The sequence below is a fragment of the Meriones unguiculatus genome, chromosome 11 (genome assembly GCF_030254825.1).
Source record: "Meriones unguiculatus strain TT.TT164.6M chromosome 11, Bangor_MerUng_6.1, whole genome shotgun sequence".
NCBI classification, from domain to species: domain Eukaryota; kingdom Metazoa; phylum Chordata; class Mammalia; order Rodentia; family Muridae; genus Meriones; species Meriones unguiculatus.
Genome location: NC_083359.1, coordinates 76,104,582 through 76,117,368, shown reverse-complemented (window position 1 = coordinate 76,117,368; position 12,787 = coordinate 76,104,582). Strand labels below are relative to the sequence as shown.

Genomic DNA, 12,787 nt, shown 5'->3' with positions numbered 1-12,787 from the left:
TTTCTGAAACAGAAAGGAGCCAGTTACGAGGTGCTTGCTGTGTGTTGGCCCAGCCAGAGCGCCATAGATAAGATGTGGGAAAGGAGCTTACACGACGCTGTGTGATAGGTGCTGTTCCAAGAATCTTTCATAACAGTCCAGTGGTGGAGTTGTGTATGTGCTCTGATTTAATCCTCTGGGAGACTCTCAGCCTTAAGGTCATGCCCTACCCCTGCAAGACTAAGATCATGTCTGTGCTCTAACTCTTAAGCAAGGAAGACATTGTTTGACATACATTACTTTAGTAGCAACCACTGCCATAAGGAAGCTGAGGCTTATTATCAGGAGCTCTGACTACTGTTCCCTAGGTCTGTGCCACTGGAAAAGTTCCTTACACTCTGGGCCTCAGATAACAAATAGAATGTGTCTCACATCCCGGCAGCAAAGAAGTGAAAGATGCCCTTACACTGTTGTTATGAAGAGATGTTGAGTTGTCATCAAAGAATGGGTTCAAAAATTCCTTTGGGCAGATTTTCAGCGGTTAGGTCGATTGATAGGTATCTGTGTTCTAGGGTTTCTCAAGCCCTGGGTTTGAGAGATGCTTATTCCAGGGCTGGACATTATTATATAAGAATGTGAAGTTACATTTTTCACCCAAGTCAAGGCTGTGTGGTGCTGTGAATGCCAGCAGCCTCCTAAGATGTCTGCATTGCCATCCTGCTCTTCTGCTCTGCTATGCATTTGCACATGGTCTCCTGCCAACATTTTCTTAAGAACCCACTCCCAAATCCTCTCTGCATTATGTTCCTTAGAGCACTGTTTTGCATAAGAGTCTATTTCTTGGAAAAGCTCAATAAGAGAAAAATAGAACAAAGGGGGCTCTGATAGTTTAAGCATAAGCTATCTGAGCGAAATTGGCAAGGCAAGACACAGTAACTATCGGGGCTGGTGTGAGGGGTACATGCCTTTAGCCAAGGCTCAGATTTTCAGATTCTTTGGTGATGGCCTAAAGTCTTATATGAAGATGGCCCAAAGCCTACAAAGTCAGGAAAGATATTTATGAATGAGTGGAATAGATTCTCCACTCCTGCCATTCATGTATGCCTTAGCACATGCTCGTGTGGCCCGCTTGGCCTGGGGACACTGCAATGGCCTTGCTCCCTTCCTTTTACACACCAGGCTGAAAATACTCCCTATTGCTCATCCTCAGTCTTGTCCGATCCTTGAATTGTTCACAGGAGCATCAGGGCTACAGGATAAAGGTTTTGGAATCAGATAATCTTCGTATGATGAGTGATCTGGGGAAGTTTTTCACTTGTTTCCTCTGTTCCGGCTGAGTTCTGAGTTTGGGGATCACAGCTTGCAGGGAAACATTCGGAACATTTGACTGCTGAATCCTAACAGCCACTCCCGCTCATGCGTGCGCACGTGCATGTGTGTGTGTGTGTGTGTGTGTGTGTGTGTGTGTGTGTTAACCTTGTTAACCTTTTGCCTGATGCATGGGTCTGAGCTTCTTGGGAACTGTTAACTTAACTGCTTGCATTGTGAAATAAGGGCTTGAATCTCAACAACGTCCCGCAGGGGAGTGACATGGGGCTGGTGACTAGAGGTCAGTTGTTAAGGATGTCTGGGCTCTCAAGCCCTGTCCTGGGGTGCTGGACTGCCTAAGCACTTGTGCTCAGAACGATGTCTCACAAGTGGCCAGTAGATGGTGCTCTAACAACAGGGAAGTAAGGCTTCTGTCTCTGAAGCTGAGAAAACGGGTTTTCCGAAGGTTTTCAATAGGTTTTCAGAGTTCTGATCAGTTGCTGACTCTCCACACTTTCATTTATGGGTCTTTAAGGGAACCGTAGAATCGGGGGGGAGGGGGGAGAACATGCTTACCAGAATTCCTTACAAGGCTCATGATGGCAATGATTGGATCATTCTCAATAGTTCCCTTCAGCATGGTGCCCGGAATATTTAGACATGGGTCAGATTCATGTTGAGGCTAGGGGGCAGAACTTTTCCATAGCTTAGCATCCCTATTTCTTCTCTTGATGGCGTACAGTTTGTTATTAGGCAGCATGGTTACTAGAAACTGAAAAATCTGACCCATTAGACATTGCGCTCTGCCTCTGATCGGATCTGAACCAAGACTTTCATGTTTCTGCAGCTCTGCTGTCCTGTGGGCTAAATCTGCACCTTCATTCGTGCTCTTCTAGGCTGATCTGGGAGGTCTGCAGTGACAGCCCACAGTAGAGTGTATGTCAATTGATGACTATATCAATCACTTGTGTAAGTTAATCTTTAAAACTGTATCCACCTGGCGGGTTGCAAAGTGGGGGAGTAGAGAATATGAAGCCAGTATAGAAACCCAGAGGTCTTAAAGCTCTCAAAAGCTGTGACATCCAGGTTGAGTATAAAGAGAGAAGAATGTGCCTTCCTCCAGCTTTGAGGCCCTTAAGCGAAGCCTCCTTCCAATATATTGATACCATAATGTTTTTCCTAGTCCTCTTGGACTGCTTCTCTGAGAATTCCCCTACGAAGCCATTCTTGCTTCCTAGTGAACTCTGCCTAGATGTTTGTAAAGCCTGCTTTTTGGGAATGTGGGAAGGTTGGGTTTAGTTTCACCAGGTCCCAGCACTGCCGTGTAGATAGTCTTGCATATTCTAGGCCTCTAAAGGATTGCAGCAATCACACAAAACTCAGGATGTGGTAGAAAGAGGAAACACTCAGTTCTAGGTCTCTGCTCGGTGGGTAAAGCACCAAGTCAGGGGTCCTTCATCTTTCTCTGAAACACTTCTGGCTAGTATGTCCTGTTTAACAAATAAACATGATTGCATGGCCAGGAAGGAAGGAAAGGTGTGATGTCTCAGCATGAAAGTGAGATTTAGAGCAGAGCCAGCGAAGTTCCACAGTCTCATTTAGGTTATGAAAGATACAGCATTTATGTCATCATCCATATGGCTCATTATTGAATCCCCAATGTCTAAAATAGTGTCTGTTGTGGGGAATATATGCGAAAATATTTGTTAAATGAATGATGTGTATGGCTTTCTGTGCTACGAATTATGGATCTTCTGGAAATCAGATGTTTTCGTCCCTCGAAGTTTAGAGAGGCCTGAGAGAGCCACTTGGTCTAGCTGACTGTCTAGTGGGCCGTCATGGCCAACCGCCTTCACTTCTGTCTCCCATGAAGCTCATCAGAGAAGTGAGATCACAAAAGCAGGTAGAGCTGACATACCTCCTACAGCGATTTGGTCTCAAATGGGCTCCGCTGAACCCCAAGGGCAACATGCTGTCCCTAAGGGTATCGGTACCTGCAATCAGTGCCTGTGCTGAGGCCATTTTTTTTGGGGGGGGATTTCCTGCCTTTTCCATCACAAGCATGGACACACTCAACATTCTCAGACAATAGACATGTGCCAGTGCTCACATGGCCTTGCCCACACAGACACACATAAGCAGGAATCCGCATGCCTCACACCCAGACATCACTTCCCTTCTCATCAGTTAATGGCACATGTCATGCCCATGACACCACACCCACCCACAACTTCCAGCATCGGGGATTTCTGTTATCCTTTGCTCCTTGCCCTCATACCTTTCATTACCCACTTTAGGGAGGATACGGCCACAACTATGTGTTGAAACTAAAGGCGAGGAGAAATCAAGGAAGGAACGCTCCAGCCAGCGTCACTAGTGTAGTGACGGGAAGGGACAGGGATAAATGGTCCATGGAGTCTCCTGTAGGCAAGGACTGGGTTGCTAATCACAGAGCTTCTTTCCCTGGGGTTTGAAGCCTGACCTCCCTACCTCTACAGCTCAGACACTCATTCTTTGCTTTGCCTTGCTTTCTCTGAATGAAGTAGGTTCGAGAAAGGCAATGGACCTTATATGAAAGTAAAAGGTGGTGGTGGGTGGGAGAACCCCTTTATTAGGGTTTTGAGGGCAGTTTGCTCAGGCTCACCAACTAGGGACTGGACTCTCTGGGCCATCTGCCAGGAGGTAAGGCACAGACTTATGCTAGACTCCAAGTTAGAAGGCTGCCTTGTAAGGACCCTTAGGATAGGAAGGTCAGAACATCCCAGAGAAGCAGAGGGCACTTCTCTATGAGGCCTACAGGCTGTTAAGTGTTGGTTTAGGAAGGGGGTGCTACCTTCGCCCCCGGGATCCGCTCAGGTGGTAGGTGGTAGTGAAGCCCAGGTCCTGGAGGGGTATACAAGGTCCCTACCCTCCACTAGAGCAGCAGCAAGCAGGACACTACGCAGGACGTTGAAAGAGCCACTTTATTGGGTACCCTTCTGTGCTAGGGTAAGGAGAGCCTTCCTGGACAGGTCCTTGATCTGTTGCAGTTTCCGCCCGGCACCACCAGCCGCAGCCTGCCTCTCTTTTGCATCACTTGGGGTTAGGAAAGGGGAAGCGGCCCTTCCTTGGACCCATGATAGATATTGGCCAAATGAATCCGTAAGCCAAACCAGCCTCACCACGCTGGACTCTCAGAGCCCCGCCCCCGCGTCCCTCTCGGATCCTTGCTGCGCTGCTGCCTCTGCTGCTGCTGCTGCGCTGTGCTCCTCACCCTGCCCTGAAGCATCCCAGGAGCCAAGCTGGCCGGGAGGAGGGAGAGCTGGTCTTTAGTGAGGAAGTTCAGTTCATGGATAAGCCTTATGCCCTGCCGGCGCTAGCTAGGCTGGCTGCAACCTGTTCCTCGCTGCGAGTGCTCGCCGCCCGCCCGCGGCTCGCTCGCTAGCTCGCTCTCCCACCCTCTCGCCGGCGCAGCCGCGGATCGCTGTTGCATGCTGATCCTGGGAGGCGGCGGCGGCGGCGAGCGCTCTGGGCGGATGCTGGCACTTGGGCTTCGCTGCTCCCTGATTGCTGCTCAACTTCTACCCCAAACGCAGGAGCTGTGAAGTCATCTGCCCCTCTCCGGCTGGATCGACTTCTTATCTTCATCTTTCGGGCGTTGCGGTTTACGCAGGAACCTCAGTACCGCTCCCCCACTCTCCATCCCCCTCTCTCCAACCTTTGGATGCGTCTCTGCTGGCAGATTTAAAGAGCCAAGTCTTGGCTGTGGAATTTCTTAGATGGACTCGCAGGGGCTGGCGTTCTGAAGCATGTCACCGTAGCTGGCCCTCGCCGCCGCCGTCTTCTTTTTCTTTTCCTTTTTCTTTCAAAGTTCTTTTGTTTCCATTTCCTCCTTCCTCTCTACCCCTCACCCCAGCCAATAAATCAGCAAACTGTTACCTAGCTGGCCGCTGCCTGCCTTTCTCTGAAGCAGGTGGTGCGTGTGCCAGAAGAGGAGCTATCTTGTGGAGCAGCCTGCTCCACCCCTCTCCGGTCCCTGAACACCACCCCACACTGGCATTTTGGGGGAAATATTGGCTCTAGAAGCTGAGCACCCCCAAGCCCTACCCCCTTCTTCTTCTTCTTCTTCTTCTTTTTTTTTTTCCCCTTGAGAAATGGAGCTTCGCAGAGGTTGCCTTTAGATTCAACAGTTCAGAGCAGGGCTGAAGAGCCTGCAGGGGTCCCCCAAGGCGGAGGTCCCCTGCGCCTGTGTGGATAAGGCTCCGAGTCTGGCTGTGTCTTTTCTGCCCCTTGTTGTGTGCGGGTGTTCGGCGATCACCTTTGTGTGTCTTCTGTCTGTTTAAACTTCAGGATGGCTCGCTTCGGGGAGGCGGTGGTCGTTGGCAGGCCAGGCTCGGGCGATGGAGACTCGGACCAGAGCAGGAACCGGCAAGGAACCCCCATCCCGGCCTCGGGGCCGGCGGCCGCCTACAAGCAGTCGAAAGCACAGAGGGCGCGGACTATGGCTTTGTACAATCCCATTCCTGTCCGGCAGAACTGTTTCACCGTCAACAGATCCCTGTTCATCTTCGGAGAAGATAACATTGTCAGGAAATACGCCAAGAAGCTCATCGACTGGCCATATCCTTTCTTGCCCACCATGACTTCCCTCTCCCCCTTTGGCATTGCATCGGGTGAGGGGGACACCTATAATGGAATATATCCCCCACCCTTTCCCGGTGCCAAAACCTGCCCCTTTGCTCAAGTGCACCCTACCTCGTTGCATCCAAGGGGGCAAGCCTGGTGCCCTGGAGACCTATCTGGGCACTAGTGTTTTTCAAGGTAAGACTTTTGGTTTGGGGTTTATTTTCCCCGTGGAAATGTCTACTGTACCTAGGTGCCTGGTGCAGAGGTACCTGCCTCTTTCTAGGTTGGGCTTTGTCTGTCTCTCGGCCACCCACCAACGTTCTAAGCCTTTCAGAAACTGCTTTCCAGGTGGACTGGCTTACCTCTAACCTCAGAGCTTTCTTTCGTAATCAGTTCCTGCACTTAAGCCAGTCCCTCTGCCCCCATTCCCACTAGCTGGGAAGACACTTGCACCGTCTGCCAGCTGACAAGTGAGGCTCTGCGAGGGGATTTATCAGTCCAGGGGCTCCAAGGAGCAGGAGCCAAACCCATGTATACAAGTAGACAAATGAATACTTCTAAAACAGACTTTGGGCCAGGAACTCAGCTAACTCTGGTGACCAAGTTCAAGTTCTACTGAAAGTCAGTGGCTCTCAGGGGAGGTGATCAGGTCACCACCAGCCCAAATGGCTCAAAGTTGGAGTTCTCTTTTCAGGCAAGGAGGTGTGTTTACCCTTCCTTGGCCCTGGGTTGCTGCTCTTGCTTCTTAAGGTTTGGCATGCATGGTTGCTCTCTCCGTATCCTGAACCAAATAGAGTCCCTGGGCCTGGAGTCACCAGTTGAGGGTTAGCGGTGTGCAAATGGTCCAGCTTTAAAGCCAAGGGTATTGCTCTTCACAAAGGGCGGGTAGGTCTTCGCTGGAGGTGGTGGGTTCAGGGGGAGAGGCCATGGAGAGAGCTTCTTTGCAGGGTTTACCAAGTGCACCAAATGCAGCCTGCTGATTAGGCAGCTTAATGCCTGCTCCGCACTAAGAATTTTCATCTGTGACAAGGCCATTAGGAGTTGAGGGCGGCAGGATGTTTCAGGGGATTATAGGAGGCAAGCCAGTGATTCAGGGCTAGATGTGGGGGGCTGGCTTGGGGACAGGGACTTCGATGCTCCTGGAGATCTAATTCTTGGGAAGAATACACCTGCAAAAGAAGCTCCTCCTCTTTTTCCCATGCTCCCTCCTCCCCAACCCTCCATTCAGGTGTGCAGCAGAGAGACAGCCTGAGTCTGGGGGGGGGGTGGTGTCTCAAGTATTAGTCTGCAAGGCACCTGGCTTCTCCCAGGGCCTGGGCATCTCCCTGCAATGCCCCCCCCCCACAGTTTTTGGTCTTTCTTTTTTTTTTTTTTTTTTTGTTCTTCCCCAGTTCCCTGCCTCAGCCGCTTCTGGATTGGCTGGCGCATGGTGCTCCTAGGCAGCACCTCATTAGAAATGAAGGAGCATCTCTCAGCAGCGTCGCTTCCTGCTGCTGTTCACATCCTCCCACGGCCACCCCCTGGCTGGGTCTCTCCCTCTCTGCTCTTAGTTCTCCAGTTCTCACCTCCCCCTCTCCCACCCCCACAAAATGATCCAGGCCATAATGTGCTTGGGTTGAACTATCTAGATGGGGGATTTGGGGCGGGGGAGGGGTCTGGCCCCTGCAGTCATGCCTGTCAGTGAGCTGCACAAAGCGGACAGATTGCATTGCAAATAACTCCCCTGAGCAGTACTCTACTGCTCTCCCAGTGAAGGTCCCTCCCTCACCCGCCTTCTACAGTTCTTTTAGGTTTCCCACCCACCAGGTGCCGCTTTGCTGTGACCCTCTTAGGACATCCCCCCCACCCCGCTCCGCGACCCCCTCCTTCCCGTTGCTTGCAGCAGACAAAGCAGCCTTTCTGTCCCGCGGATGGCAAAGTGTGGCAGTAGCCATCCTTGGCACCTCGGACAGCGCCACCAAAACTCCCTTGCTGCTTTAGGGCTCCCTCGTCACCTGGTGCAGTACATCGGGTACTTCCGGCTGGGCTCAAGCTCCCGGGCTTGGGACGTGGAGCACGTTACCCTTGCCTCTTTTTTTTTCACGTTTTCTCTTCTGCTGCAAAGACACAGGGTTTCCTCCGGGCATTGTGAGACCAAGGTGCTGCTGGGTTTTATGTCTCCCCTTTGGCCAAAACGGGACTAAGGGGAGTCAAAGGAAAGCCTCGGAAGGGAATGGATTCCACCGGCATGCTCAGTGCCTTGGCCACAAGTCCCGTCCCAGTCCCTTTGCTCTCTTCCTACTTAGACATTTTACAGCGGTTCTACAGCCTTTAGGCTGTTGTAACCTGTTAGAGAACATCGGCTAAGATGTTGAGGGGAAGCTGGATGGGTTTCCTCCCACCCCCACTTCGGGTTGTACAGTGTAACTGACTAACGTATTCCCCCCGGTGGTGACTGACCACGTGGAAGCATTGCGCCTCCGTGGGCTCTGCCTCTTCTCCCAAGCTGCATCTAAGCTAGTCTCACCTTGCCTGCAGTTCTCAACATCCAGTTTCCCCAAGTATCTGCTTCATCTTGTTGACTGTCAGTGTGAGCAGCAGTTGTCCTTAAAGCTCTCTAATTGGGCTGCCTGGGTTCAAATCCCAGCTCCTCCTGAAGCCCCATGACCTTGAAAAGTTAGTTGTTACTCTGTGACTCAAATTTCCTTACCTGTAAAATCGGGGTAATAATAAAGAGTTACTGAGAGAATGGAACGAATTGATGTGTCAAGTACCTGGAACATTATCTAATTACCCAATAAGCATCCATTATTGTTAATGGACTCCTTTGGGGGTTTCTGCACACCTGCAAGATGGGACTCTTAGTTCAAGGTGAAGTCCTTTAGATTCTTGTATCTTATTGAGAACCAGGAGCCTCTTCTGTATCACTTGAGAGCTTGTTCAAAATCCCGACACCCGAGTCCTCCTTCATAGCTGCTAAATCAGAGCCCCACATGGTTCTCATGTCAGTAACTGACTGTATTCCTGGTGGTGGCAGTGACCAGGTTAGAAATGGTTTTGTTCTTTGTAGGGTCCATATTTTCACACCAGAAAAATCGTCAGGAAACGTTGTTGAGACCTGCTTTGGCTCTGACGTACAGTCACGCGTGTAGATTCTGATTGCTCTGCACTGCACTTTGATTTTGTACACTTTGAACTCTATACTTTATTTTTTCTCTTTTTTTTGTGACAGAAGATCAGGGAGGAGCTAGAAGGATAAGGTGCTTTTCTCATGTGTCAGGCTTTTTAATTGTATTGATCTGAAAGGATGAGCTAAGTGAAAGGTGCGATTTAATTTGTGCTTACAGGACCCACTGACTTAGGAGAGCCTGATCGTGCTCTTCATAGGGGTTGTCTAGTTCTAATCCGAAGGAAAACATCTCTACAATAGCCCACATTTGGCATGAAAGATGGTGGAAAGGCAACAGCCCACTTTGAATGCATTTCCTTTTTTCTTAGAAGCTACATCTGCATAGGGAGATAATTTTATTTTCTCATGACACTCTCTTCTGCAGACGATACCATAGCCTTTTTGAAAATGCTAATCTGATTTTAAATGTGATATCACATTCTATGGCATTCTTTTCTTTCTTGCTTGCTCATCTAATAGATCTTACAAGTGTTCTTTTTTTAGCCCCCTCCCCCCCCCTGGCATTGGCTATTCTGAAAGCTACTTGCTGGTCCCTCTGCTGCACACAACCATTCTGAATGTTCTTTGCTCAGGGACGGTTCTGTGGGTAGGCACTTGGGATATCTCACATAGTTTGTGAGATAGCCCACCATTGGTTTGCACTTTTCCAGGTCAGGAGTGGAGGGAGGAGATGGCACATCTGACTTAGAGACTCTTTATCATAGATGGGCAGTAGGAGAGTGTCCCCCCCCACCTCCCCCGCCTTCACCTATTTGGTCGTCTCGGCAGAGAAGCGTGTTTTATGTGGAAATGAACAGGCCAGAGTAGGAAGATCAAATGAGTTTGCTGCCTTTGAGCTGACGAAGCTCGTTATGGTGAACCCGTGGTTGTACATGTGTGGTTTCTTGTGGAGAATTTCGGTGTCTCCTCAGAACACTCTGGATATGGGTATGAGACAATGTATGTATATCACAGATTTCTCCCTGTAAATTGTTCGGTGAATTGTAAATTTATTTGGAGGATTTTGCTGACGATTACGGAAAGTGTTAGTTCTCAAATCTCCTGTTTTGGCATATACTCTTCTCTGGTTGCCTCTAAATAGACATGTCTTGCAAGATAGTAAACTGCAGGCCTGATAAGAAATTCAAGTTTGATGTAACTCCAGTGGATACTGAGTCTTGACTGGGGAGAGAGTGGGAATGAACAAGGATGAAATCTGTAATTCTATCTTGTGATCAGAGGATGTAGGGACCTCATGTTTTTCCATTGACCATAGATGTCATGGCTATAGTTGGCACAAGGGTTGCAGGATACAGATCTTTGTTTTCTGGTGTTCCTAGGAGAGCCTATTTGTTTTGTTTGGTTTTTTATATGAGGTGGGGGTTAGGTGTCTTCTGGAAGCCTGACCATGATAGTAAGGACCATTTGCAAGTGGGATACATCCTGGGAAGTGAGTTAGAGTAAAAGAATTTGACAAGAATGAAATGACTTAAGGATGAAGAAGAAAATGTCTTGGATATGACCGTTTACTCTGTTGATTTAGGTGCTAGCATTCTCTTCCCTACCTCCCTGAAGTTGCCTTCCTTTCAATAGGTGTAGCACACAGTATGAATTAAAGGAGGAGGAGGAAAATACTAAGCACAGGCCCTTTTTTCCTCCTAAAAGATCCAGGCTGGAATTAGTGGCTTCATCCAACACTGCTTAGCTCTGTCTAGCCATTACTGTATGAGATATGGGTGCCTCTTACCGGCTTCTTTCTTCCCTCTTTATAGGAACATCTGTTTGTTTGTTTTCTTCAGACTTTGTACTCTTACTTGAAACAAAAATTAATCAAGATTTGCTAAGCTATCAGAACTCTTGCAGACCCTTTGGCTCTACCTGTCAGATGGTTGGATTGTTGAACTTTATAGACTCCTGCTCAGGGCACTCACCACCCACCATGCAGTCCAGTCTCATAGAGAACGTACAGATGATGTTTATCACTGACCACAAAGATTCGAAAGACTGCACCAAAGTGTTAATTATGTTAATACTTTTTTATTCAGGGAGCCAGGGGGGCAGGTCTTCACTTTCCCTTTTGCCCCAGCCTTCTACCCATCATTTCATCGTTCTATATTTCTTCCTCTCTCATTTTTAGGTTCAGCCTTTGTGAATAATTCATTGTATGTGTGGGTTTTTTCCTAGAATTTTCAGAAACAGAAGGTTATTTGCCTCTGCTTAGATATGAGAATGGTCTTTTGCAAAGGGCCAGCCTTATAAACCAGCTTTTCCCTGTAATTCCTCTGTTCTCTATAGTGAGATTTTGATACAAACAAAGGCAGCTGGGAGGAAAATCTTTTCACACGCCATTTCTTGCTACTTTAATAATGACTGCCTCCTATCCAGCCCTGATAGGTAGCCAACACCACGGTTAAGAAAAGATATTTGTCACTAAGTATTTGTCACTCAGACTCCTCGTGTTACCTTGGCATTTTCATACTGATAAATGTTGAGCCCATGATCTAAGAAGGAGGCTTCTATAGACATCTTACATTCCAGAGAGATTCTGATAGGAATTGGGGTGGGGGGTCATAGAGGGCCCCGCTCTTGCTGCTGTCACTGCCACTGTCATCGTCACATTATCTGGCTTTTAAAGCAGTCCCTTTAAGAAAAAAGATTCAGAGAGATGAGAGCTGTACATCATTTCCCTTACCACATTCTAAGCCCACACCGAGAGGACACACGTGGGCTTCCTAGTGGTGTCTCTTGCACCAGTCTTAATGAAGGACAGAAAGCATGGCGCCAAGTTTTCAGGCTCCTCTGATCTAGTGTTCTTTTGCATGTGCAGCGCATTTCAAGGAAATGTCTGAGATGTGCCTTTACTCGAGGAGTAGTCTAAGTATGTTTCTTTAATCGCCACCTCTGGTCTTGCACACAAACTCGGGCGAATCTCATTTCCCTATCTCTGGAGAGCAAAGAATAGCTAGAGCATATGCCCTTAAGAGGGAAAGACAAGCCACACTGAAGAAAACAGCAATATTAGGCTTATCTGAGACATCTCCCTAAGAGACCAGCGACTACGTCTTGGGAGTCATTCTACCCCCAACCCCCTCCTAGATTGAACCTCAGGCTCGGGATCAGAGCGCTCGGTTAGGTGCCAGTCTCGTGTTCGTGGGCTCCATTCCTCTTGTGCAAGGCTCCAGAGAGAGCCGTGTGTCATACTTGCCCCAGCTGTGGTCTTTTGGCTCATGAGAGTTCGTCCCAACTGCTGTCACAGCTGTGTGATCTCTCGAGGCCTTGCTTTTCGACCACCCTGGGTCCCACTGCTTTGTTGTTGTTGAATCTGCACAGTATCTCTGAAGAATCTGGACCTTGTGTTTCAGGTTTGTCCTTCAGCCCTTCAGCCCTTCTGCCCTTCAGGGAGATGTAGCTACACAGTAGGTAGGTGGTGAGTGAAAAGAGAAGTGCTCCGGGTAGTGATATGAGTGGAGCTTTGCTGAGGGCAAAACAGTTGTATCAGTGTCAAGATAAATGGCGTTGTGTGTGGCTTCCTGGGCCAGACAGGAAGCTCTGGAAAGTGTGGGGAGGATTCATTCACTCATCTGTGACTTGAAAGGTTTTGAAACTGTGTCACTTTCCCCAATTCTCACACCGTTGTCTCATGGGGCTGGTCAGAGTCAAAAAAGCATGAAATGAATTTCCAACAGTTACTAATGTCGTGGCAGCTTCCAGCTGTGTGCCGTTGAGAACTATTTTGTTACTACTCTG

General features: G+C 48.8%; 1 protein-coding gene across 1 annotated transcript in view; it reads left to right on the top strand.

Annotated features, from left to right (window-relative positions):
- Cacna1e (calcium voltage-gated channel subunit alpha1 E) overlaps window positions 1-12,787 on the top strand; it is a 475,585-nt gene that overhangs the window by 150,693 nt on the left and 312,105 nt on the right. The window contains exon 3 of the mRNA XM_060364472.1: window positions 5,617-5,886. Coding sequence (XP_060220455.1) covers window positions 5,617-5,886 — 270 coding nt within the window. The remainder of the gene's footprint in view (window positions 1-5,616; window positions 5,887-12,787) is intronic.